Here is a 26685-nt window from a genome sequence, read left to right on the forward strand (position 1 = left end):
CACAGCATTCAAAAATGTGTTGAAGCCCATCCCACCCGCCCCCTGCCTAGGTCCACAGCCACGGGGGCCCAGCACTGAGGTCAGAGGCCCCTGACAGCCTTCCTCTGGGCCATACAAGAATCTCGTAAAAGTGAGAGCCACACTGTCCTGCATGGTTGCCCATCAGCGGGTGTGGCTTGTCGAGACCTTGAAACGTGGTCAGTCTGAACTGAGATGTGTAGGAAATGTAAAATACAGACCAATTTCAAAGACCTGACACAAAAAACATGAACTAGCTCAAAATTTTTTACATTGATTATCGGAATTAATTTCACCTATTTCTTTTCATCTTTTTTTATATAAGTCCCAGAATATTTTAAATATATATGTGGCTCATGTTATGTATCTTTTGGACACCAGTGAACTAGAGAGATGGGTATTTGGAACTAGAGGACCTAGAAAAAGCTCTAGGTTCTGTAGAACATGTGAATCATCTCTGCTCCACCCCTCACTCTGTGTGACCTCAGAGGTTCTCAGGGTGTCCTTGTCTGTAGTATGGACATAATTATCCCCAGTGTCTTCTTCAAAATCTGATGAGAGTTCATAACGTTTAAATCAGAAGACCTCTGTTAAATATTTATTAAACACAAAATTAAACAGTTGTTAAATATGATAATTTTTAAACATTTAAGTACATGTTAAATATGTGAAATCATATAGTTACATCTGAAAATTCATGAAATACTTAGTACACTACAAACCAACCTGCAAGTGTTAGCTGGTAATGTTTATTCTTGGATAACTTTAATTTAGGAAATATATACTCATCCAAGAACTCTCTGCCTTTCTTCCCCTCGAATACAGACTCCTTAGTCCTGGGATTCCCATTACCGCCTCACAGAGCCAAGCATCTGAATCCGAGAGAGCCTGAATCCCCATGTCTATACAATACTCTCATCAAGGAAAAAGAAACAGCAAACCCATGAATTGTAGTGCTGCTAAAAATTTCTGTACTTGGGTGTGCTTGTTAGTTTTGCCGTTTCCAATAGTCTTTTTGAGTTGACTAGATATTTGAAAATAAAAGAACCAGGGCAATTTGTCATTTCTTTTACAAAAAAGGCAAGAAATTCACACGGGTCACGAAGTGTGAACACACCTGCTCACAGTGCGTGTGCAGAGCTGAAGGTGTGTCCCCTCCCACCACGATGTGGTCTCTGGCCAGTCCCCTAAGTTCTCTGTGGCTCAGTATCCTTGTCAAGTGGAGGACACCCTGTCTCTACCTACCTGCTGCGCTAACCATAAGATGTATATTACATGTGGAAGCATTTTACGTATATTGAAGTGCTAAACCACCGTAAGGTATTATTTTGAGGCGGCCACAAATTACCCCAAATGAGAACAACTGCCTTCTCCCACTTACAAAGACCCGTGAGTGTCCACAGGAACAAAAACTTCGACAATGACCCTTTCCTATTCCTTCCTCCTAGCTCAGGAAAGTCACAAGAAATGATCAAAACTGCTGCCCATAAGAAACTACAAGAGTCCGGTGGTGCCCTTGTACAGGATCGCACTGGATTTCAGAGATCCTTCGGAGGCGTTTTAAGTGGAAAGAAATACTTCCTGCAGATAGCAAGATGGTCTATGGTTTCATGGAAGCGTTTCCTGGATTCCATGATGGTTTTGGATTCTTTCAAATTTCCTTCCTTCCTTCCTTTCTTCCTCCCTTCCCTCCCTCCCTCTCTTCTTCCTTTCTTTCTTCCTCCCTCCCTCCCTCCCTCTCTCTCCCCCTTCCTTCCTTCCTTCCTTCCTTCCTTCCTTTCTTTCTTTTCCTTCCTTTCTTTCTTTCTTTCTTTCTTTCTTTCTTTCTTTCTTTCTTTCTTTCTTTCTTTCTTTCTTTCTTTCTTTCGGATTCATGCTAGCATGGAGCCCAATACAGAGCCCAACACAGGGCTCAACTTCACGATCCTGAGGATCATGACCTGGGCTGAGATCAACAGTGAGTCAGACGCTTAACCAACTGAGCCACCCAGGTGCCCCCTGGATTTTTTCTAATTCTTATCTCATTTCCTCACCTAACCACACTGCATCCCCTTCAAACACCAGAAGAACCATCATCCCACTGCCCAGTCAATTTTACCTAACTGGACAACACTTGGGATTGAGGTTGGAAATCGTGCATTTTTATTCAATTAGCCTCAACCACCACAAGGCATTCATTAACCCTGAAGCCAAGGCAGGCAGCCTTGAAGGGTGAAGGTCTGTTCTGTCCATCAGGGAGAGGGCATGGTTTTCTTTTCTGCTCCAAATTTTTTTAATTTTCTTGCAGGGGCTGGGAGGTGGGTGGGGAAGGGATTGCTCAGCTCCTTTTTCCCTCTCAAGAGTAAGAAGCCTCTTAATACGGGTAATTATTGAGCAAAACATGAGTTTTTGCTAACATTTTCAAAGTGGACAGTGCTTTTAGAAAGAGCTGCTGCCACAGAAATCACTGGTTTTTGTTTTCGTTTTTCTGTTGTTGTTTCCTTCGAAATCACTGTTGCAATCCACCCTTGTGGTGCTTAAACTCTTCAGCACAGATCATTCTAAAAGCCCAAAATAAACGTCAACACCTTCAAATCAAGCACTAGGCAAAGCATCCCATTCTACTGTGGGAATTTTCCTGATTCTAAATAGATGTGGCCACTGCTTACCAGACTGGAAATGACTCTACCTCAAGCATTTATGCTCGTTTATCTCATTTGCCTTTAAAGAAAAACAGCTTACCAGGATAGCCATTTCCATCCATATCAATGCCTCCTGATATGGACTGACCAAACATCCCCAGAACCGGACTTATCTTCTGCCCCGACAGTTTCTGAAACAGATAATAGGGAAATTGAGTCGCCAGACAGGAGCACAGTCATTAATAAGAACCCAGGACTGTTCTGTGCAGCTTCTGTAGGACACTTGGTCCTCAAACTGTGGAAACAGAAAACTGTAGTCCTAATTTGATCACGGAGTTCTTAGCATGCAGTTGAAGACCACACACTCCTGTATTATTACTTGCCTTCGTCACATGTCATTGTTTAAAAATGTTTCCAAGCTCAGTGTTAATGAAAACTCCACCTACACTGGTGTGTAATGTTTTCACCTGCCAAATGAAGTTCGAAACGGATGTTTACTTCCATTTCCAACAGAGGTTCTGTTTTGTTTCCACACAGGTAGAGCTGGCTGAAGTTTTGGTTTTTTTTTTTCTTTAAATATTTATTTATTTTTGAGAGAGAGGCAGAGCACAAGCGGGGGAGGGACAGAGAGAGAGGGAGACACAGAGACGGAAGCAGGCCCCAGGCTCCAAGCTGTCAGCACAGAGCCCGACGTGGGGCTCAGACTCACAAACCATGAGATCGTGACCTGAGCCAAAGCCGGATGCTTAACCAAATGAGCCAGCCAGGCGCCCCAAGCTGGCTGCAGTTCTAAGAACGTGTTTTCCTTAGATCTCTCTACCCAAACATGTACCAAACATGGAACACCCCTCTGCTCATGTTAGTCTTTCCCTAAGTGGACAGGCCACTGGTGCATCTAGCTGGAAAAGATGGCCACAGGGAAACTGCCACTCAGTCAAGTTAACCAGAAGATCTACGGGCTCCTGAGCCTCACACACAGGATGAAACAGTTCTAGCTAGTAAATCTGGAGCTCCATGGCCCTGAACCTTCCTACCACAAACGGTGGGAAATCCACAACAGCAGAGGAAGCCACCCTCCTCCCTAAAAGGCGGCCCTGTGGAGTTCACAGCTCTACCGCCAAGGGGCATCTGTACTGTTACTCAGCTTAATGATGAGTAAACTTAAGTTAACTCAACTTATGTTCAACTTATGTTCACACAGGACTGCACTGGTTCAGGACTCTTTACCACACAACCAAACCCCTTCATTCATTTGGGTGGCACAGTTCCTCAAAAGATATCACACTTCCTGAATCAGAAAAGTCCCATCCCCTGGGATCTGGTGTGTTCCTTCTTCCCTTTGTTTATACGGTCTCTTTTGGGAGGCTAACCTCCCAGGGCCCTCATTGTGGATGATAAGAAAAATGCTTTGTTTCCATGCCATACAGCAAAATCCCTATCAGAACCAGGTTTACAGATATCCAGGGGCTCTCTAAGGACTCTCTTTCCATATCCTCTTTCCTTATTGAGTCATCCTGCGGAGAAGTCATGAGAGTGGGGAGAGGGAGTTTCCATAGGATCCACAGACGGAGACGCCAGGGACCTTCCCCGACCCCTCCCGGGAGCCCATCGCTGCAAGTAACCCTCCACTTGCCATCTTCAGTTAAGCCATCCAACAGAAAATACGTGAGCATCAATGTACGAACCACAACAGCATAGCACACACTGAAGAAATGTTTCTTGCTAACAGGCAGAGTTCCTCATCCCACATGACTCTGTCTAAACAAACACGTATGTGTGTCTCTTTCTCCAAAGCCACTTTTTGAAGGCCACCGTCTTAGCTCCGCAGCCCAAGCAGGCTAGCAGCGGCTGGTCCCGGGTCTCCCCTTCTAAGCTATGTTGTGGCTGGGACGAGGGAGAAGAGCGAAGGGGTGGTCCATCTGGGGGTGGCGATGCAGGCTTAAGTTATCCCACAGACATCTGCAGGCCATTATGCCATAAAGCCAGGAAGATAAGTCTGCTCAGTGCTAATAACCCTAAATGAAAACCAGGAGCCTTGGAAAACCTCCGCTTGACCAGGTTTACGTGCAGTGTCCTTACTAGCAGGAGAAAGATCACACGGGCCGCCATGACATGCCCAGGGGACTCTCAAATTGAGAAAGGCACACAAGGATCTTAAAATCAACACTTTTCATGGTGAACTCAAGAAAGAGGAATGAGTTAAAGAGTAACGCGGACAAACTGCAGCCCTGATCTCACAATTTATCCGGCAGAAATAATACCAGTCTGGGCCAAAGAAAAGCAACTCCTTTGCCCAGAGCTGTTTCTGATTTCTTCCTCCGGTTCACCAGCACAATGCCTGCTCTGTCTGGACCCCAGCCCTGAAGAATCTGTCGTTAAAGGATTTTTTTTTTTCCTTTTAAATCAGTGACCTTATCATATACATATTAGCGGCTTAGAAAAGCATCAGCAGAGTTGTATCTTTCCTTTTTTTTTTTTTTAAAGTGCCCCAAACCACTTCTCTTTGTCAAAGCTAATGAGCCTGCCAGCCTGCTGACAAAGGCAGGATGGGTCCAGCTGCTTGCTGATCCCTGCTTCCGACTGAAGGCACTCCACGCTAACCACAAAATCTGTACTTCAGTTCTCTGTAGGGATTCCACCCAGCAACAAAACAAAACACTGGAGGAGGGAAGCAGGGGTCTCTGACAGGTTGCCTCTCCCTATGATTTGCTTCCAAGGTCCAGGAACAAGCTTCCAGGAGGATGCGTGGAAAGTGACCCCGGCAACTGCCCGAGGACACGGTTCCCTGGATGACTTTCTGCTCGTCACATCGGGAAGAGGGTCCCTACCTCAGACTACAGCAGCCCACACCACACAGACGTGGCCGCCAACCCGTGCCCAAAGCTCTCTTCCTCCTGCCACATCGGCTGAGTCACCTATGAGCTTATTGCCACCATTGACTGCCATCATTTCTAGTGAAAAGACGGTGGTCCGGGTAAACCCATGCCCCTTGGAGTATGCATGCCTCACAAGCAAAATAAGTTTCCTTACTTCTAAGTTTTCCAAGTGAGCTTCCCTGAGTGTTCCTTCCTCCAGTGTGGAGTTGAGGGCGTGGTTACAATAAAAGGTTTGGGAGTCAGACTGGCAAAGTTTCAGTGGCCACGCTGCCATTTACTAGCCGGAGACCCTGGACAAGCAAAGTCACCTCCCTGGGCTGGACCCCTCGTAAAAGGTGGAAAATAAAGATACCATCTCACGGGACTACGACAAGGACTAAAGAAAAGAATAGGGCAGAGCGGTCCCTCCTCTCTGTGCTCCGTGTCTGCTGCTATGGGAGCCACCGAGCTGGGCCGGCCCCAGCAGAGAGGGTGCTGGAAGCTGGCGATAAATCAACCCTCAACCCTTAATCAGCTCACTTGTATCTCCTGCATGAAGAACAATCATGAGTGCAAGGACTGAACTTACACTTGGGCTCTGCCTCTTAAAATCAACTTGTAAAGTCTCTTTCTTACCTTCAGGTACTTTAGTACATGAACAGGCTTTGACGCTTCACTAACACCTCACTTATAGAACATTTTATGAGAACATGACTCCGTTAAAAGTTCTGTTTCCTTGGCGATAATCAAGATACGAGGCAAGCTTCTTCATGATGGGAAATAGAAGCAGGAGTAGGAAGCGGTGAGCACATAAAAAGCGCTCAATAGATCAATATTTGCTGATGGGAAATTTCTCGACTTGTGCTCAGTCCCTTTCTGTCACTGACCCACTCCCTGGGAGAATAACACAGGCCTGTGCCAACTCTAGACACAGACATCCACAAATACCCTGACGATGCTTCTGTCCAAAGAGTGACTTCCTTTTTTCCCATGGGCTGGGCTTAACACCATCAGCAAGATTGAACACCCAGCTGATATGGCAAAAAACCAGAACTCAAACCACTTCCACATTCCCAAGTCTGGCGCCCAAGGCCAGAACTTTGATCAGCTCATTTCAGTGCCAGTTACAACCATCAGCCCCGTGAAAGCTTTCAAGCCCCCTCTTCTGCGGACCACTGTCTCTCTACATTATATTTTACAATTCAGGGTGCCTAGGTGGCTCAGTCGGTTAAGCGTCCAACTTCGTTCGGCTCAGGTCATGATCTCACAGTTCATGGGTTCGAGCCCCGCGTCAGGCTCTGCTGACAGCTCGGAGCCTGGAGCCTACTTCAGATTCTGTGTCTCCCTCTCTCTGCCCCTCCCCCCCGCCTCTGAAAAATAAATAAACATTAAAAAAATTTCTATTTTGGGGATGCCTGGGTGGCTCAGTCGGTTAAGTGTCCGACTCTTGGTTTCATTCAGTTCAGGTCATGATCTCGCGATTTTGTGAGTTTGAGCTCCAAATCAGGCTCTGAGCTGATGGTGTGGAGCCTGCTTGGGATATTCTCTCTCTCTCTCTCTCTCTCTCTCTCTCTCTCTCTCTCTCTCTCTGTCTCTCTCTCTCTGCCCCTACCCTGATCATGCTGTCTCTGTCTCTCTCAAAAATAAATAAATAAACTTTTAAAAAGTTTCTATTTTACAGCGTATTCCTTTGGCTTGCACCGATGGTTGATAAAGGAGTCACTAAAAAACAGCAAGCCTCTTCCTCATCTTCAATAAATAACTCTAACTGGGGGTAAGAATTTGGATGTAATCTTTCACACAGGCAGAATGCATCCCCGAATGTGAGCGAACTCGGGAGTCTCTGAATAGGGTTTTAAGTTTTAATAAGCAATACCAATTGTTTCTCTCTTTCACTGGAGGGTGAGAAGGTTGAAGGTAGGAACCGTGTTGTGTTTTCCTCTGTACCCCGGGGTGTGGTATGGACTACAGGTTCCCTATGTGTTTGTCAGATGAAGGTACGAACAGTTCACATGTTATTCTCACAGCAATTACCATTGAGTACTGAGGGACGATCCCACTAGCGTCGCCGTGATAGATATAGACGGCCCCCGAGAAGTCATCCTCCTTGGGTGCACCAATGGCCACATCTGAGGGGAGAAAAACAGCTATGGGTTAGAAAGCCACGTGGAGTACTGTAAGGACAATTTTCCTCATTCCTGCCCTCACGTGGGTCCCTCTGTACCAGAAATCTCTTGGTTGTTGGTTGCTCAGACATTAAAGTAGACCCACAGTTGCTTAACAGGAAAAAAAAAAAAAAAGTAGGAAGAAAATCATCAAAACTGAGAAGGGTTTAGTTCCAGAAAAGTTCTGACCTCATCCTTTCATAAAAAAAATCATGGACCCATCCAATAAAAAAAAAATGCAAATATAAACCACCCACCCAAATTTCTGTCAGATAGGGGAGTTCCACAGACCATGGTTATTGCATAACTGAGAGAGTCAACTGTTCCTGGAGAAGGGACTTGCACAAAATGGCACTCACTTCCCCCCAAAAAAAAAGAAAAAGAAAGAAAAAAAATCAACGTTACCCTCGCAAACTGACAACCCCTGGAACAAAGCCTAGATCTTCCTGACTTTCTTCCCTTTGCTTCTAACAAAAGTCATGTGTTTGCAGAAGCGAGGTCAAGGGTGAGGGGCACGCGCCCACAGGACCTCAAGCCGAGGTCCTCTCTGGCCGGGGCATGAGGGGTATCAAAGGAGCCTGGCTGTCTGGCCTGAGGCAAGAGCTGCCCCCCGACTTCCGCCTCAGCCTCCCCCTAGCGAGGCGGCTCCCCCACGTCCCGATGTCTGCCTACCGCATATACAGTTAGCAGAGGCACCGGACAGACCAGACAGAGAAGCCAAGAGACCGTGAAGGAATCTGCAGTCCAGACAGAGTGGACATCAGTACACACAGCCCGACCCTCCCGGCACGGACGCATTCAAATCCGTCCCCTCGCTGTCGCTCTCGGGGCTGAGAAGGTCTAACTCCCTCCTCACTCAGCAACATGGCGGAGCCTCGGACACAAGAAAGGTTGGTGGCAGGAGGGCGCGCGTTCAAACTTGTCTGCAACAAGCCAAAGCACGGTGGGCTCAGAGCCCAGCCCCGAGTGTCCGCACGGAGACCATCTTCTCCAAAGGGCACCCCCTCCCCATAGGGGCCTCCCAAGAGGGGCAGGTGGGCCCAGGAGCACGCCTTGCCGGGGCGAAGCCAGAGGGCAGGTGTGAGCTCACTGACCCGGGAAGCCATCGTCATCAAGGTCGCCCAGGCTGGCGATGCTCTCCCCAAAGTGTGCGTTGTAGGTGCCATCACCGCTGAGGGCCAGCTGCTCCTCGAGGGCTCCCTGGGAAACAGGACGGAGGACAAAATGGAAAACACAAACAAAAACAGAACCAAAACAAAGAAAAAACACAATAAAACCAGAGCTTCAAACGCCATCCCCAAAGCACTCCCATCAGCGCGAAACACCCGGGCATAATCACGGGCACCCAAACTTCTCTCTCCTCGTGGCAAAAGGAGTCCCTTTCACCTGTGCAGCCAGAGGGTCTCCCACAGCCTGATGCCTTTTAGAGGGAAGGAGAGGGTCATGTTGGCTGATGACTCCACCTCCCCCTTGTCCTGACACTTTATAAACCTGCCTGCCTACCTACACACCTGTCCCTACGGCATCCTCTAGCTGCCCTTACCTCTCCTCCCCAAAGTTGTTTGACACGGGCAAGCACATCTCTACTTTTTGTCTCCTGTGCCTTTCGGTGCAAGTTTACAGAGCTGCTTTGCAAGGTGCGTGTGTTAGTCATCTTGACCGTCATGATTCAGAAAATCCAACACCCGGTAGGTCTTGGTCAGGGGGTGGGGGGTGCACACAGCCGGGCCCATCAGCACGTGTGGCTCAGATTTGGATTTCCTGAGCGAACACCCACTGACAGAGGGAGGGAGTCAACGGTGCCCGGTGGCGGCAAAAGCCACCTGAGGACACACGCTCTGCCTCCAAATCACGGACGTGTCAGTATCAGAGTATTAACACGCAATCTGGTATCTTGAGGGGGAAGAACTTCGAAACCTGCCCCAGGGCAGAGGTACTCTGGACCCACTGCACACCCTCAAGCCAGCCCAGGGAGTATCTGGCTTCACATCACACCTTCTGACTCTCCCCACTTTACAGATGAGGAAACTGAGCCACCCGTTTTAAGCTCCTTTTCCACATCGCACAGGCTAGTAAGGGGAAAAGCCCAGATCCAGGTTCCATCGGACTCCAAAGCCATCGTGTTTTCCACTCCTCTGTGCTGCTTCGTAATCACTCATCAAACAGGGAGAGGCCCAACAGGTCGAAGAATATCTCGGTGCTCAGTGCAACCACCGGGCATTTAGGATACAGTGGTTGGGGGGGTGGAACGTATGGGTGCCGCGTGTCGGGGGGCATTATCCTGCTCCAAGATTCCTCGTGTAGACACTCCCCAGCTGGCTGCTGCGCTGCTCACCTTACTGCCTGACAAGTTAATACCTACACAAATGTTTCATCCTCTTGCAAACGTGGCTGGGCAGCCGCTAAATAAATGCGGATGGTCTCACCTGTATCATGACCACCTCACCTCTCCCCACACGTGCCTGTCCCTCTCCCTTAGAACGACAATGGGGACGCAGGTGCCAAGCCTCACGGCCACAGGTGCCAGGAAGTTATCTTGGCTCCCAGGTTTTCGATTCGCTTTCTCAAAGAGTCTGCAAGCATCCAAGATAGCCCAAGGCTCTAACGCTCGCTGGCTCCTGTTCAAAAGGCTGTCCTTTCTTTCCGACATCTGCCCACCTACAGTTCAAGACCACAGCCCCCTCCGACTGGATTAGTTATCCGATTGGGATAACGAGCATCTGAGTCCCTGCTCAAAAGTACATTTTTACCGATTATTTTTTTATTATTATTATGAAAGTATTACATTCTTGCTCCTTGGATAAAATGAAAGCTAGAAATCTACCCAAACCCCACCACCTACAAAGATCTGTTGTTAACATCCTCTATGTATTTTGCATACTTTTAACATTTTGGGGGGGGGGGTGGTTTCTGTTTTTTGAGAGAGAAAGAGAGCTTGCGTGTATACAAGTGAGGGAGGGGCAGAGACAGAGGGAGACAGAGGATCCCAAGCAGGCTCAGCACTGTGAGCACAGAGCCCAGTGTGGGGCTTGAATCCACGAACCACGAGATCATGACCTGAGCCGCAATCAAGAGTGGGCTGCTTACCCGATGGAGCCACCCAGGCGCCCCTGCGTATTTTTCAAGATTGTTTGTACAGGGAGTCTTTATCCCTCTTTTCACTCATTAGCCCATAAGCAATTTCTCATGTTTGCTCAAAGGCTGCTGGTCACAAAACTGATGCATTTCACTCTCTTGTTGAACATTCTTAATTCTAGATGCTGAAGAGTCTGCTCTCTCATTGGTCTCCTGCCTCCACGGGTGCACTGCTCCCCCTCCTCCCCGTCCCTGTCCCCCCAACCCTCCACTCAGCGGCAGAGGGACAGAGGCACCTTTCTGACACCTTCACACCCCTTTCAAGGATCTGCGGAATCAGGGACATAGGGATCACAGCCCTTGGCCACTGCACCGGCCCCCACCCGACCCCCGACGCTGCACTAAGGGGTCCTGCCGCCCCGCGCCTCAACCTGCTTGCCGAGCTCCAGCCCACCCCTGCCTGTGTGCCTGACTGCTTCCCCTTCTTTAAGAGTCTGCCCAGCCACTGTGTCCTCCAGGAGGCCTCTCTACCCCCCTGGGCACGTGTCTATATACTGCCAGGGAGGCAGCTGGCCCAGGTGCAAGTCCCAGCCCACCGCTTCCAGTCGTGTGATGGGGGGCAGTGGACTTGACTTCTCTGGGCCTCGGCTGCTTCACCTGAAAAATGGGGGCCCCTGACACCATGCATACGTTACACTGAAATCATTTCTAGAAAATAGGAGGAACGGTTTCAGGTACGGGGTCAACACTCAAAATCAAATAACAGGGGTGCCTGGGTGGCTCAGCTGGTTAAGCAGCCCACTCTTGATTTCGGCTCAGGTCATGACTTGGGTTTGTGAAATTGTGAGACTGCTTGGGATTCTCTCTCTCTCTCTCTCTCTCTCTCTCTCTCTCTGCCCCTCCCCCGCTCACATGCACGAATGTACTCTCTCTCTCAAAATAAATAAACATTAAAAAAAAAAAATCAAACAACAGACATCAGACCTTACCGTTTTTCTCAATCCCCGTGCGTCTGCAGTAATCATGCTGCGTATAGCTTTCCATTAACGGAACGCTGGGTTCTCTGATGGCAGGAGGCAGGTCTTTTCTCCTCCCCTGGGTAACGGGGCCCAGTGCCCAGCCCTGCGGGCTGTTCAGTCGCTCCTCGCTGGACACGTGTCCCTCTCCCACACCCGTCCACCTGGCACCCAGCACTGTACTCACATTTCCTCTGTTGATGTAGACAGTGACCTGCCCCTCGTCCCTGATCTCAGAGAACATGGGGGCCCCCACCAGCAGGTCAGAGAGGCCGTCCGCGTTCAGGTCAACTGCGCATAAGGAGGAGCCGAAGTAAGAGCCCATCTGCAACCAAGTTGAGTCGCAACAAAGCGTTCAGTGTCTGCCCTCACACAGGAGGCCCTCGCTTTCCTCCAGCCCGCTGCTTTAGAAACACTTGCTCCCAAGCGCCTCACAGGCCGTGACGGCCGTGCTGCCCCACAGGCCAGAGGGCCCCGGGGAAGTGGGGAAGCGCCTGACTTCCCCGGCTGCCGGTAGCGGGGCCGGGCCCCCGTCCGCGTGACCGCGAAGCTAACCGGCTCGGAGTCCCCCCTCCGCGGGGAGCCCTACCAAGCGGAAAACACGCGGACCGGTGCGGGGAGAACAAGGTATGGGTCTTAAAAGTGCAAGCTGAGGTTGCGAAACGGGTTACAACCATAGTAAGAGCGCCTCGTATAACAGACACGTGACAGGGCCAACCGAGTGGGAATATGAAATTTCTTAACACAAGGCAAGCGTGAAAACAAATGCTGCACGGGGAACTAGGTTCCCCTCTCCCAGGCCGGCACGTAGCTAAAGCTAACCAGGAAGGCGTGAACTCCAGTGGCAGAAAAAGGTACAACTCACAAAACTACTTAACGGAGAAGGGAACACGGGTTACACTGGCCAGTCTCGGATCGTAGCTGAATTCAATACCTATTCCTGTAAATCAGGGGCCTCAAACCCAAATGCCAATGGGATCCAGGAAGGTGTTGTAACAGGTGTAAGAACAAGTAACACTGCAAGTAGGCTGATGGGTGACAAGGGACACCTGGCTTGGAACCAGCGAAGGAGGCCACTCCTAACCAGCCGAAGTCCACTGCCCCCACGAGGGAGGCTGACCCCGAGAAGGCCGACCTTCGCGTTTTTCCAGAGAAGCCAAAAGTCTACAATGTCATCTGAAGTGCCTACTTTTAGAACGCGGGCAACGAGTTCACAATAAAAAAAAAAAGAACAAACAAACATACCGGCAGGCCCAACAAAAGAATTTATAGGCTGCATTCTTTCCAAAGGCTGCCGGTTTGCAACCTCTGTTGGAAAGAAAAAAAAAGCCATTCTTTTAAAATAAATGTTTTCAAATCAAAGGGCTCCAGCTCTGCTGATGGGAACAAGCATTCTCTTCCAGTGTTGGGGTGTGCGGCAGCCGCCCCGGGGAGTGTGAGCAGCGGAAGGCACTGCGGTCTACTTCCTGCAGTGAACTCTGGGACAGGGGCCCTGCCCCAGTCACACGCCGAGGCCCACTTGTGCTCAACCCACCCCACCCTGCGACCAGCCATTCCCCAAGGAGAAGGGTGTGGGGAGAACTCAGAGTCAGGCAGAAACCAAGCGGCCGGCTCCAATTCCGTGGCTTTGCCAATCACTCTATCTGGACTTTAGTAAAACAAACAAACAAATAAACAAGCTGGAAAGGCCCGGAGGACCTGGCTGTTCGCCCTGGTTGAGCCCCAGGGGAATGGTTATTCTCATTCCAACGGGCTATTTAACTTGGCATCTTCGTCAATGTTCAATCAGAAATCCCCGTACGTGACTTTTCCTAAGTTTTGACATACAAACACTTCAGATACCCCGTTAACTCAGTAAAACTCCTATATGGCAGTGGTATGCTTTGGGGTAGGTGTTCCTTGATCAGAGCTCTCCCAGCAGTCTGGAAAAGTGGAGACATGTGTCTAAATCAACACCTGGATTGAGCACATATTGGTGATTTCTTAGGAGCACTATTCGAAGGATGTCAACCAATAAAAACCGGAATTTGGGGTATTTTTTTTTTCTTACGATGAGGTCAAGAGATAGGGTTGCCTGACCGAATTCTGGACGAACAAAGGCAGAAGTGGACCAGTGGTGGGCTGAGTCGGAACCCTCCCCCACGTGTGTGACTCTGGACACAGGGGTAGAGAGCTACCGACATCCCTTGAAAGCCTGCGGTCATGTCCTTTCCCTCTGAAATAACGGAGAAGTCAGACTAGAATTCCTGGTTTCTTCTGGCAAAGAAGCAGAATAGGACATATAAAGAGAGTAATGGTCTTTTTCAAAATCAGGAAGCAGATGGTGGGGATCAAGGTAGAAACCAGAGAAGTGGGAAGGAGAGTGAGAGGCAGAAAGGGAAGGCCCTAAAGCCAGAGTGGTGAAAGTGAGGGCAAGAAGAGCCCTCACGAAAATGACAGGTGACATGGCCATGGAGCCCTTCAGTCCCCTCCCAGGGAGCCCCAACACATCATCAGGACATCCAAGCAGACACGAAGGCCAGTCTGTCCTGGGACCCCATGTCATAAAGTCCTCGGGATGTGTGCACAAGGGGCTTCTCAAATGTTTACCTCTCCCACCGCCCGCTCTGAAACCTGTGGCCACAAACCTGACCGTGACCAGTCACAGATGGGTGACCAGGTAAGTTGTCATCTGCACTGGGAGGTTTTTGAGAAGGAGGGGGGGCATAGTTATAGGCTGTTAATAACGCCAGGATGACCGGCATTAACTGGGCCTGCCCTGGGCACAGGCAGCAGGCGGTGGTTGGGAGTGGGGGGTCGGAGGCAGCAGGTGCAGAGGCACAGGTGGATCCTGAAAACTGGGTGACAGATGTGTTGCAGCTCCACAAGCCACTTCAGAGTCCTTAAAGAAGAGCAGTTACGTGAAGGGACGGATGTGTTAACTAACCACACTGTGATGTCACAAAAGACACGTGTACCAAAGCACTGTGTTCAACATCTTAAACTCACCCAATGCTCCATACATCAAGTATATCTCAATAAAGCTAGGGGTGGGGCGTCCTTTAATGTTGTGCTTTCAAGCCCAGGTAGATATGAATGGGCGGGGTGGGGGTCTGGCTTTCCCACAGTAGGCACACTTACCCATTTATTTTTAAGAAAAATATAAAATGGTAGGAACATTCACACCCTCCTTGCTCTGTGGGGCTCTTTCTACCACAAATGGCACGGAGTTATTTCTTGTCTAACTGTAAGGGGTGCTCAGAAAAATTTTTTTGCTGAATTGTTCACCGTCCTTTTCCAGTGTTGTTGCTTTGGGGTTTTGGAAATGTTAAAATAATAGGCCAGTGCAGTTCCCAGGGGAGTGCAGAGCTGTTCTCGGGGAACTCTTCACAAAACTGACTTAGTGATGCATTTTTTTTTTTTTTTTTTACTGAAAAGATTATGACAGTTCTATACTAAGTACACATATTAAGGCTGTTAAAATTGAAAAGAAAAGCGGGGGGCACATAACTGGCTCAATCGGTTAAGCATCTAGCCTCAGCTCAAGTCATGATCTTGCCACTCGTGAGTTCGAGCCCCGCATCGGGCTCTGCTGTCAGCTCAGAGCCTGCTTCGGATTCTGTCTCCCTCTCTCTATCAGAAACAAACAAAAAATTATAAAACAAAAACAAACAAAAAAAATACATTTTTTTTAAAAAAACTGAAAACCGATTTCTACTTGTGAGTGGGATTTGGGGAACTGGGAATATTCGTCACCAGCACAGTATGTAATGGTGCCTGGAACAAAGCAGGTCTAACCCACAGGGGGACCTGAAATGGGCCGGGGCATGTGCCCGCCCACAAAGGAAACAGTCATTCTCCCCACTTTTATTGAGGGCAGTGGTAGGTAAAACCACCTTCCACGTTCTCCCACCTCCTAGAATCTCCCTCCCAAGTCCCAGGTGTCCTGTGCTTCCTCCCGAAGCCCACAAAGCCTTCTACCAAGACAAGCCTCCAAATTATCCCCCGGCCTCCGAGCCCAAATGTGTGCGTCCCAAGAGCAGCCAGTCTCAATAGTCCTGCTGATCTAAGCCACACTAAGGTGTGCAGGACGGAGAAGCCCATAAAAAATGTTGCTTATTAGTCAAAGGATTCTCTACCTGCCTTAATTTCAGACTATGGTACAGTGCAATGGGAGCACGCAGGGAATGGAGAGAGGATTAGGGCCGGGACCAGGAAAAAATGACACAGGCAGACAAACCTCGTCCAGGACTAATTTCAAGCCAGCCTTCCCAAGCGATTTCTCTTTCGAGGTTCTCAAAGTTGCTGAGTGACTTTCCTTTGGTTCTTCTTTGCGTGCATCACAATAGTCCTTGTGGCAATGGTGATGCGGGGCTCAGGATGGGAGGGGGTGGGTGGCCCTGGGCCAGTGACACAGGGAGAATGAGAACAATCTGCCTGATGGGTCCATATCATGGGTTTTTGCCACCGTACTCAACTGCGTCTGAGCTCTCTGGGGTGTGGAGCGTGTAGGCATAGAAGAGACAGGCGGACGAAGGGGCAGAGAGGTAGAAAAAGGCAGAGACAGAGCGAGCAGTAGTTCTGATGCCTGTCTAGACTATGAAAACCCTTTTAAAACTCTGTGATGTAAATTGGTCGCGTACAAACTCACCTTGCTACCTGTCTCCTGCAACAAGCACGAATTCTACAATCTGCAGGTTACACACGGTGCCAAGGTCATAAAGGCAACTGCACGTGGAGCCACCATACTGACTTAGGGCGTGGATAGGGCCTTCCACCACTTTTCTAGAAAGTGAACTGATTTCCCACACGATGACATCCCACAAGCAAAAAGACGACACTAGGGCCAAGAGCCTCACCTTTTTACCTGATGCCTGAAAAATCTTAATCAAGGTGCCCGATCTTCGATCAGCTCTAAAAATATACACCTAAGGAATGAAAAAAAAAACAAATTGGGTTAGGATGGAAGCGATGACCGAAGGGACTTATCAGCACCCTCCTGAGAGTCCTACTTAAATGGCCAACCAGGCACAAGGCATCACAAGCTTCAGTCGGCTGATAATGAGGAAGTCAGCGGGCCTTGCATTTTACCAACTCTGCGAAAACAGTGTCCTTCAATCCTGGGCAGAATTCACGTCCTCTGCTCCTGGACCGCATCGTTTACGGAAGCCGTGCCCAGTAAGTCCCGAGGACCTTGCAAATTACTGGTCAACAATTCACCTCTTAGATAAAGTGATTTTCTTCCTTGAAATATTTCTTTCCTTCCTAGGAGTTAGAGCTGTCACAGGTACAGCATTGAAAGACAGAGGGGTGGAAGGGAGAATTTTAGACAAAGCAGTCTTCCAAAGTGATTCCATAGAACACCAGAGCCGGGAGATCTGCTCGGGGAAATAGGAATTAAACATTAGGGGCGCCCGGGTGGCTCGGTTGGGTTCGAGCCCCACATCGGGCTCTGTGCTGACAGCTCAGAGCCTGGAGCCTGCTTCGGATTCTGTGTCTCCCTCTCTCTGCCCCTCCTCACCCATGGTCTGTCTGTTTCTCAAAAATAAATAGACATTAAAAAAATTTTTTTATAAAAAAGGAATTAAACATTAAATCAATGCCTCTGCTGTAGGACTTTGAGAGCCTTTAGTGTGCACATTAATACCATGGGTCTCTACCACAAAGAGGATCACTGATACGGAACTTCCCAAGTGACAGGACTATGGAAGTTCTTTCTCAAGTCGCATCTTACGGGAACAGCGTCCCTTGAGAACTAGGGTCAGGGACACTCCTGTGGCGTAAGCAGCCACCGCTTTAGTGAGAATGTGCTTGTGCCCTTGACCCCAGAAATGATTAACCACCAAAATCCTGCAGACCAGAGGTCTGTTCTAGTGTCCCTGGGAATGGGACAGTCAGCAACTTTATCAACTACGCCCAATTTCCCCAGCAACTCTCACACGATCCGACTGAAAGAAGCATTTTCAGGTTCTTTTTTTGTTAACAGAATACAAGATTCTCTCTGTCTGGCTCTATCAGTTACAAATACGGTTCTCGTCCTAAGACTTAACTATCTTAAGGCTATCACAAGCCTGAAAGGAAAACAATGCGATTAGATAAAAGTCCTTGTAACTGGGGAGAAAAGGATGCACTGAGGCATCCGCATGGCTGCGAACCAGGAGGTAAGCATTTTTGCCAACATTACAGACATGCCTGGTCACACGCACGCAGCTTCTTTCCTGAAGGACATTAGCAGCGTGGGGACAGGTCTTGGTGCTTCTTCACTCTACCATGTAGAAGAATCATGTGATCTTAAAGGATCTGCTTCCTTCTTGCACGACTCGCCCTGCTCAGTGCCCTAACATTTTATCTGGTTTCATTTTCAAAGATCCTTTCTCCCCAGCATCAGTGTTCGTAGGGAGGAAGGGACACTTCCAGAAATGAGGACTGAGGCTCCTAACTCCTGCCCAGGAGCATGCAGGGAAATGACCCTCATGCATCAGTGAAGCCCAGTCAGCTGACCACACTGACCTGCTGGCTCAAGGCTCCAATTAACAGTGGTTCTGGCCCATCTGGGCCTCTCTAGAACCCAGACCCCACTTCTCTGAGCCCCCGGACATATGGCCAGACTCTATTCTAGGTCCACCCCATGGGCTCAGGTCCGAAGATCATTCCTTTGTTCAGACTTTTCTATCAGAGAACCCAATGTAGTTTGTTAAAAACGCAGGTTCCAGACTCATATAGACCTACTGGACGTAGATTTCCCATACCCTGGAGCTAAAGAATCAGCAAGCATGGTTGTTCGTATTCTCAGCCCCGCTGAGGCCATGACTCCCAAAGTGACTCAGACAGCCCTAGATCCAGTCTAGGTCTTTCCTAGACTCCGGGCAAATCCTTTCGGAAAAGTGACCCACATATTCCCAATCCAGCCTTTGGGCTGAACCGGTCTTGGCTCTAGAACACTAGGGAAACAGGCCGCTCGGTGGCTGTCGGTTGAGTGTTGACTTCAGTTCAGGTCACTATCTCGTGGTTCGTGGGTTCGAGCCCCGCGTCTGGCTCTGTGCCGACAGCTCGGAGCCTGCAGCCTGCTTCGGATTCTGTGTCTCCCTCTCTCTCTGCCCCCCCCCCCCCCCGTTCACTTGCGCTCCTTCTCTCTCTCTCAAAAATAAACGTTAAAAACAAAACAAAACAAAAAAAACCACTGGGGAAATAAATACGCGACCCTGGGCCCCAAGATAAGTAAAGTCCCAAAGATACCCAGGACTAGACTTGGCTCTATTAAGTCAAGGCCAAGATTGGAAAGAGCTTGGCAGAGTGGACAGTTTGAAGCTGGAGGGCGCTGGACGCCATTCGCTTGGAGGATGCCACAGTGCCAACGGTCGGTCTCGATAATCTCACACACACGCAGTCAGCTGCAGAACGCAGCCGAGATGAGAAGGGGCCGGGAAGGGCGAGGTCTGGGAGCAGCGGTCACTCTCTGATTCAGCTTTCAAGGCACACTCGCAAAAGCGGTTGGAAGGAGGCCGACAGGAGACTCACGAGGTCACCCTTCACCTGCCAGCCATCCAGCAGGGCATTCGGACCGAGTAAGCGACAAACCTCTGCGACAGGGGCAGCACGCTTCCCCCTCAGGTCTGGCCCCACGCTCTCGCGCAGACTTTTCTCCTCACCTTCCCGACGCCTTCGTCCTGGGGGGCACCTCCCACCACGTCAGTGGTGGACGGGCGAGAGAAGGAGCCGGCAGTCACTGCGTAGCCTGCAAAGGGCGGACATTAACCAAGGAGAGGATGAGAGAGGGCAGGGGAGAAAAAGAGCCACCAGAGAAAAAAGGGTCTCAAGCATCCCTTAAATCTGGACAGTTACGACCCAGCTATTTTTGGAACATAAGCCACCAGGGAACAAACAGCTGTCAGTCTTCTGACATTGAAATGGCTCATCTCACAAAAAGTCATGTTCCCCAAGACATCAGGGGCAGGAAAGAATGTTTTCTGAGGGTCCTCTTTAAAGCAGGTACTGTGCTAAATACTTTATACCTGCTTTTCTCTTTCTTTTAAAAATGTTTGTATGTATTTTTGAGAGAGAGAGAGAGCAAGCACAAGCCAGGAAGGGGCAGAGAGAGAGGGAGAAAGAAATCCCAAGTAGGCTCCACACTGTCAGTGCAGAGCCCAACGTGGGGCTCGAGCTCATGAACTGTGAGATCATGATCTTAGCTGAAACCAAGAGTCGGATGCTTAACCAACAGAGTCACCCAGCCACCCCTGTTTTTTTCTTTTTGAGATAGAAGTTTCATACAGTGAAGCACATACACTTGAAGTAGAGAACTCATTGAAAGTGGCCCCATGTACACAGCCATGTGACCACCACCCGGAGTGAACAGAAGCATAGAACTCTAACCAGAAGGTTCCCTCCTACCCTCTCAAGTCAATGCCCTCCCTCAGGCAGACACCATTTGGATTCCTATCACTATATATTAGGTTTACGTGTTCTAGAAGCTCACTTAACATCACACTTGTGACATTCATCCATACTGAGTGTAAGAGTCGTTTCTTTTTATTGTCGAGCAATGGTCCACCGTATGAATAGGTCATAACACCTTTATTCTCCCGCTGCTGGGCACCTGGGCTGTTTCCAGTTGTTCCCGCTTTACTCCAAATAAAGCTGCTGTGAACATTCCTATGCATGTCTTTGGACGCCAGCATCTTTTAATGACACAGTTCTATGAGGAAGGTATGATCATTTCTTCCCTTTTACAGAGGTAGGAACTGAGACTAAATGTGGTTCAGTAACATGCCCAAGATAACATGGCAAGATTCAAATCCAATCTGTGCATCTCGAAAGCCCTTGCCGGTAACCACTATGCCACCCTCCCTTCTAAGAGAAGGCAGAAAGAAGCTGACAGTGGGTCGGTGGGTGGATGGATGAGGGAAGAGTTTGGACGCAAAAGGAGCCTAGAAACAAGGCAAAATTTGTCTGAGCTTAGTCTAAATGTCTCCTGCTTCACAAGCAGGCTGAAAATTCTCTAGCTAGCATATATTCCCAAACCTTGTCCTCACATTTATACCCTAATGCTGTGATCACAGGCTGTTTGGATTTTGTGATGATACCCTATTGTGATCAATCCTTATTGACCATGTGGCCTGACCACATTACCTAAGAGTATTACGCGTGATCGCAAAGCCTCGAGTGACCCTTGAAAGCCTTTCAGCAACAAGGGTCTCTGGTACACAGGGAGAAGCCATGGGCCCTCAAGTTCAAAGGACCTATCCCAGACCCTAAAGCCAAACCCAAACCAAGCTCTCTGCCGCCTTCTCTCCACTCTCCAATCTACCAAACATACGCTGGAACTCCCTGCTGTGTACCAAGCACTCTATCAAGTCCTGGAAACGTCAGACCAACTCCCTACCTCCAAGATGCTCCCAGCCGAGTGAAGGGTCCATACCAGTGGTCAGTGCTGTCTCCACAGCCCAGGAGGCAGCTCTGCATTGGGACTCTGGGCTCTGAAACCACAGGTTTAAGCCCCTCACTCCGCTCTTTACAAGCCACGTGATCTTAGCAAGTCGCATACTTTTCTGTACCTCGGTTTCTTTGCCTACAAAACGTGGGTAATAATAGTTGCCTCATATGGTTGTCTCAGGAATTCAAAGAAATAGTATCCAGGAATACCTGGATGGCTCAGTCAGTTAAGCATCCAGCTCATGATTTCATCTCAGGTCATGATCTCTTGGTTCATGAGACTGAGCTCCGTGTCGGGCTCTGTGCTGACAGCACAGAGTCTGCTTGGGATTCTCTCTCTCTCTATGCCCCTCCCCTGCTTGCACTCTCTCTAAATAAATATTTTTTTTTAAAAAAAAAGAGAAAATAATATCCAGAATGATAGCATTCAGGACGTGAACTAAGGAAAAGAGCCACATAAAATCTTCGCGCCCACAAAGACAGCCTATCTCTTGGTTGTATCTATCTTCTTTCTAGAAGGTTAAAAGAGCTGAGAACAGAAGAGAAACCTTCTGAGCCTGTGGTTCACCTTCAGCATTACCCTGCCATCCATCATGCTAATTATTGCTTCTTATCATCTCTATTTGCAACTGCTGTTGAGACCGGGAAGCGGAGGCTGTACCCAAAGAAATGCCGTGGAAAACCAGGATTCTATTGCACTCATGTTGTATCTGAACTTGAGGAATGGCTCAAACAAGAAAATAAAATGTCTGCCTCCAGCTCTGCAACATGATCACAGTTTTAATCCAGAGCCCTCCTTTGTTCTCTCCCTGCTGGGTGTGAGGCTCCACGTGAGGTGCCCGGAGGGAAAGTGGACCGAATTGGAACAATACCCGTAAAAGCCAATAAACCCTTCTTTCCCCCCATAAAGCAATAGTGTGTGAGCTTGGCGAGAATCGCTCCCGTTTCCCCTTCTCACCTGTCCACGTCCCTGAGCTACTCACCCAGGTACGTGTACCGCCTGTTCATGATCGCTTCGTCGTTCAGCTTGAAATAGGTGTTGTCCGTAAGGTTCAGCACCTTGACCGTCCCGGCCCAATAAAATGACCCTGGGGCACCCATCACCACCAGCTCCTGCCGAAGAGAGACCCAGAGGTGAACGCGGAAGGAAGCGGAAGAAGGAGTGCAGGTGAGAGCAGGGAGAACCACAGCCACATCAAAGAACTCCATGAAAGACACCTCACACCCCGGACTTTCTTCCGCTGAGCAATAAAAATGACTTCAGCGGGTCCCCTGGCATGACGGGATCCACCAAACACCCAGGGTCGGCAGGGATACAGACGGGGAGAACGCAGCGAGGTGACGACAGAGTGACTCACGTACCAGGTCCCTAGCCCACCCACAGGTGAGCTCACGCACATCCCCTCACCTTTACGCCTGGATCAAACGAGGAAATGGCATCAGTACACGTCCTTATAAATCACAGAATTCCAGGAAACAGAGCTCATGAAAAGACAGCACCCCCTCAGCATCTTGGCCCCCGACCCCACCTCCCCCAAGCAGAGCGAGGAGAAAACAAGTGACCAGAAGCATCTCTGCGCACACCGGGGAGATCCCCACGTCCTCGCTCAGGACGCTCTTCCCAGGAAGGGCTCTGAAGCTCGCATTTGTGGCTGCTGTGACCCACTGCGAACTCACGACAGAAGTACGAGGGCAGAGAGGTTAAGGGAAGGACAGGGACTCGAGACAGCAGGAGACAGCACTGCTATTAAAAACAGACCCAGGGGGCACCTCGGCGGTTAAGCGTCTGACTCCTGGTTTCAGCTCAGGTCGTGATCTCACGGTTTGTGAGTTCAAGCCCTGCGTCGGGCTCTGTGCTGACAGTGTGGAGCCTGCTTGGGATTCTCTCTCTCTCTCTCTCTCTCTCTCTCTCTCTCTCTCTCTCTCTGTCCCTCCCCTGCTCATGCTCTATCTCTCATTCTCTCTCAAAATAAACTTAAAAAAAAAAAAAAAAAAACAGACCCAGAAACACAGAGACACAGCAGTCTCCAGCGTTTGGAGTGGGGGCAAATGGCCCTGCGCCCTCAACGGGGCCGAGAGCAGGTCTGTGCTACAAAACCACCCAATGAGCAATGCTGATGAGCATTCCAAGTGCTCCCAAGTGATGTACCTACCTAAGGGGGTCAGCGTGGACAACAGCACGGTTTTACTCACAAGAACAGGCATCATCACTGTGCTAAAGAAACTTGGACATGACCTAAATGTCTAACAGCGGGGATTCTAAACCATGGCACATCCAATTCAACAGAATCCTGCAGCAATAAAAATACTGTAGATCTGATAGCACTGAGACAGAATCACAAAGTGCTAAGTTAATAAGGACAGGCCACACGATATACAGTCAATGATCATGTTTTACAAAGGAAAAAAGATGCATACGGGAGCAAGACAGACAAAACAAAGATGAGCAGCATATGTCCCAAACGTTTATGGTTTTTTCCACTGGGTGATAAGGATTACAGGAATCCCTCCCTTCTTCTGGCATTTTTTTTTTTTTAAGTTTATTTATTTATTTTGAGAGAGAGAGAGAGAGAGAGCACGCAAGTAGGGAAGGGGCAGAGAGAGAGAGGATCTGAAGCCGGCCCCACCCCTGTCCGTACAGAGCCCAACGTGGGGCTAAAACTCAATGAACTATGAGATCATCACCTGAGTTAAAGCCAGACGCTTAACCAAGTGAGCCCCCCAGGCGCCCCATCTCTCTCTTTACGTCTCTCTCTCATGCCTAAAATTTATTTTGTTTTTCAAAATTCCAGAACAATGACTGCACACTGACAAGGAAGTCCCCTCCCAAAACGCCCACTGTGTTCCAAATGGAGCACACAGTGTGGCCGCTGTAGGCAGGGTGGTGCCCACTACAGCGTTGAGTCCACTGGATGACCCTGGCTGAGGCTTGCCTGCCTGCCTGCCTGCCTGCCTGCCTTCCTTCCTTCCTTCCTTCCTTCCTTCCTTCCTTCCCTCCCCAACGGGGAACGCCGTCTCTTGATTACATTTTCCAAAGTAGCTACACTGCACTAAGAATCAATAAAAGTTATTTTCCTAACAAAATCATGAGTTTTTCCTCCAACAATATGAAGCACCTGCGATTACATATGGAAGCTTCTACTAGAGACACAGACCAACAAAGTCCCTTTGTATGGCCTTCCCTGGGGAAGGTGACATGGAAACGTACAAAATACTTTAGACAAAAAAATTCCATCTGAAAGGGTTCGAAGACAACTTTAACGGAAACCCCTCAGCTGCACAAAAACACCAAAGGACAGGGCCACGCAGACACTGGAGACCAGACACTCCAATGTCATCAAGGCCTCTTGCTCCCAAAACACAGCCACCCCTCCTTTGGCCCTTAGGGTCCCCCACATGCTGTCCTATCCCAGAAACGTCCTTCCAGGTTGACCCCTCCTCTGCAGAGCTGGCCTCAACACTGTGGGCGCCTGGGTGGCTTAGTCGGCTGAGTGTCTGCCTTTGGCTCAGGTCATGATCTCTCAGTCTGAGGGGTCGAGCCCCACGTCCGCTTTGTGCTGATAGCTCAGAGCCTGGAGCCTGCTTCCGATTCTGTGCCTCCCTCCCTCTCTGCCCCTCCCCTGCTCATGCTCTCTCTCTCAAAAAGAAACATTAAAAAATTAAAAAAAAAAAAAAAAAGCATATCACTTTCCACACCCAGAACGCATCGCTGAAAACACACAGGTGGTGGTGCTTTGATTAAGTCCCACCCCCTGTACTCATCTGTTCTGTGCAGGGACTGTGCTAGTTCTAGAAGGAGTGTTAGACAAATGATCGGTTGGTCAGAGGAGAGAGCCTTTTTCCTCGGGCTTGAACTCGGAAAGGAAATTGGAATCGGTGTCCCAACACACAGGCCACGGAAGAACATAAGGACCAATATCCCTGGTGCCAATCGCACACACCATATAACAGCTTTCTCTACCTGCAGCCCCTCCTAAGCCAAAGCCTTGAGCATCACCAGAGACCCCCGGGAGGCTCTTTAGGACACCAGCTGGTAGACACGTTGCTTTCTGATGATTTAAAATCAATCCAGCATCGGGGCCCCTGGGTGGCTCAGTTAAACATCCGACTCTTGATTTTGGAATCAGGGGCCCAGGTCACGATCTCACAGTTCGTAGGATCGAGCTCCACGTCGGGCTCTGCGCTGACAGCACAGAGCCTGCTTGGGATTCTCTCTTCCCCTCTCTCTCTCAAAATAAATATTTAAAAATATATATTTAAAAAATAAAATAAAATAAATTCAGCTTAAAGACTCAGAACTATATGTCTAATATATCCCTGCACCCACCCTCTCACAAACGTTACAAAGAGTCTAAGAAGGCAATCCCTCTCCTCAAAATCCTTTATTTTTTGTTAATGTTTTATTTATTGTTGAGAGAGAGAGAGAGAGAAGGCACGAGCAGGGGAGGGGAAGAGAGAGAGGGATACACAAAGCAGGCTCCAGGCTCTGAGCTGTCAGCACAGAGCCCGACACGGGGCTCGAACCCATGAGCCATGAGATCATAACCTGAGCCAAAGTCAGACGCTTAACCGACTGAACCACCCAGGCACCCCATCTCCTCAAAAACCTTTAAAACCAACAGCTCTTATCTATCTTGCCTCTCCTCTTTGTGTTCATGCCTCCTTCTCCCTTGGTTCAAACTAGATAACCTGAAGCTGAGCCTGAGACCCACGGGGAGAGGCAGGATACTGTCCTCCTGAAACTCCCTGGATTCGGTTTTCCCGGTCACCAGGGATGGCCTGCGCCCTTGTGGCACTGTTCACGAGCGCCAGGAAAATGGCCTCAACGCTTAGCCCCCCACCACCCAGAAACAGCCCATGCAAATGGCGCACAGAAATGCAAGTTTCTCTGCAAGGCAAAGGCCACCCCGCCTGACTCACATGTAGAATCCCTTCCGTAAACAGTGCGGGCCTTTTTCCCTAGGTACACATGTTAGCAGAACCTCCAGAGGTACAGGGGCGTGGGGTGTGCCTCAGGAGCCACGGGCTTTTCTCTGTGAGCTGTAAGTTGGCCTGAGCGGAGGTGGGGGCAGGGCAGATGGGCACTCAGGCTCTGCAACAGAAGTCTGTGTCCCAGACTTCACCCAGATGTCTCCAGGCTCCCGCGGTAGTGCTCCTACACGGGTGGGCCGGTCTAAGTCTCCTCTAGCTACTCACAAGGATCTGTCTCTGTCCTCCAGAGCTACAACAATAAAGGTCCCAGGAAGCTCTCCCTTATCCTCAGTAACAGGCTAAAACTCACGTGGTATCCATAACGCAGACAGCTTTGGTAACCCCTGGGTCACAGACCTTCAGGCCAAGCAGGCGCCTTGGGCCAGCGTCCTTGGGGGCAACGTGGCCACATCCGGAAGGCCACAGAAGCAGTTGCCAGCCCTGTGCAGGAACAGCCGAGCCCACAGCAAAAGCAAGCCCAAGTGACGAGGTCAGCGGGAGGGCAGGCGAGGGGAGAAGTCCTGCCTGACCCTTTCAACCACATTTCCTGCAC

The 26685-nt window shown here is 49.4% G+C and overlaps 1 protein-coding gene across 3 annotated transcripts in view; it reads right to left on the reverse strand.

Annotated features, from left to right (window-relative positions):
• Positions 1-26685, reverse strand: part of ITGA9 (integrin subunit alpha 9) — a 357855-nt gene that overhangs the window by 287514 nt on the left and 43656 nt on the right. For all 3 annotated transcript variants that reach the window (XM_078432512.2, XM_078432513.2, XM_078432514.2), the window contains exons 6-12: positions 22145-22274; positions 19379-19464; positions 16589-16657; positions 11938-12075; positions 8754-8859; positions 7529-7623; positions 2740-2830 (exon numbers count right to left, since the gene is read on the reverse strand). In XM_078432512.2, coding sequence (XP_078288638.1) covers positions 2740-2830; positions 7529-7623; positions 8754-8859; positions 11938-12075; positions 16589-16657; positions 19379-19464; positions 22145-22274 — 715 coding nt within the window. The remainder of the gene's footprint in view (positions 1-2739; positions 2831-7528; positions 7624-8753; positions 8860-11937; positions 12076-16588; positions 16658-19378; positions 19465-22144; positions 22275-26685) is intronic.

Source organism: Panthera onca, chromosome C2 (assembly GCF_046562875.1).
Source record: "Panthera onca isolate mPanOnc1 chromosome C2, mPanOnc1 haplotype 2, whole genome shotgun sequence".
Taxonomy (NCBI): Eukaryota; Metazoa; Chordata; class Mammalia; order Carnivora; family Felidae; genus Panthera; species Panthera onca.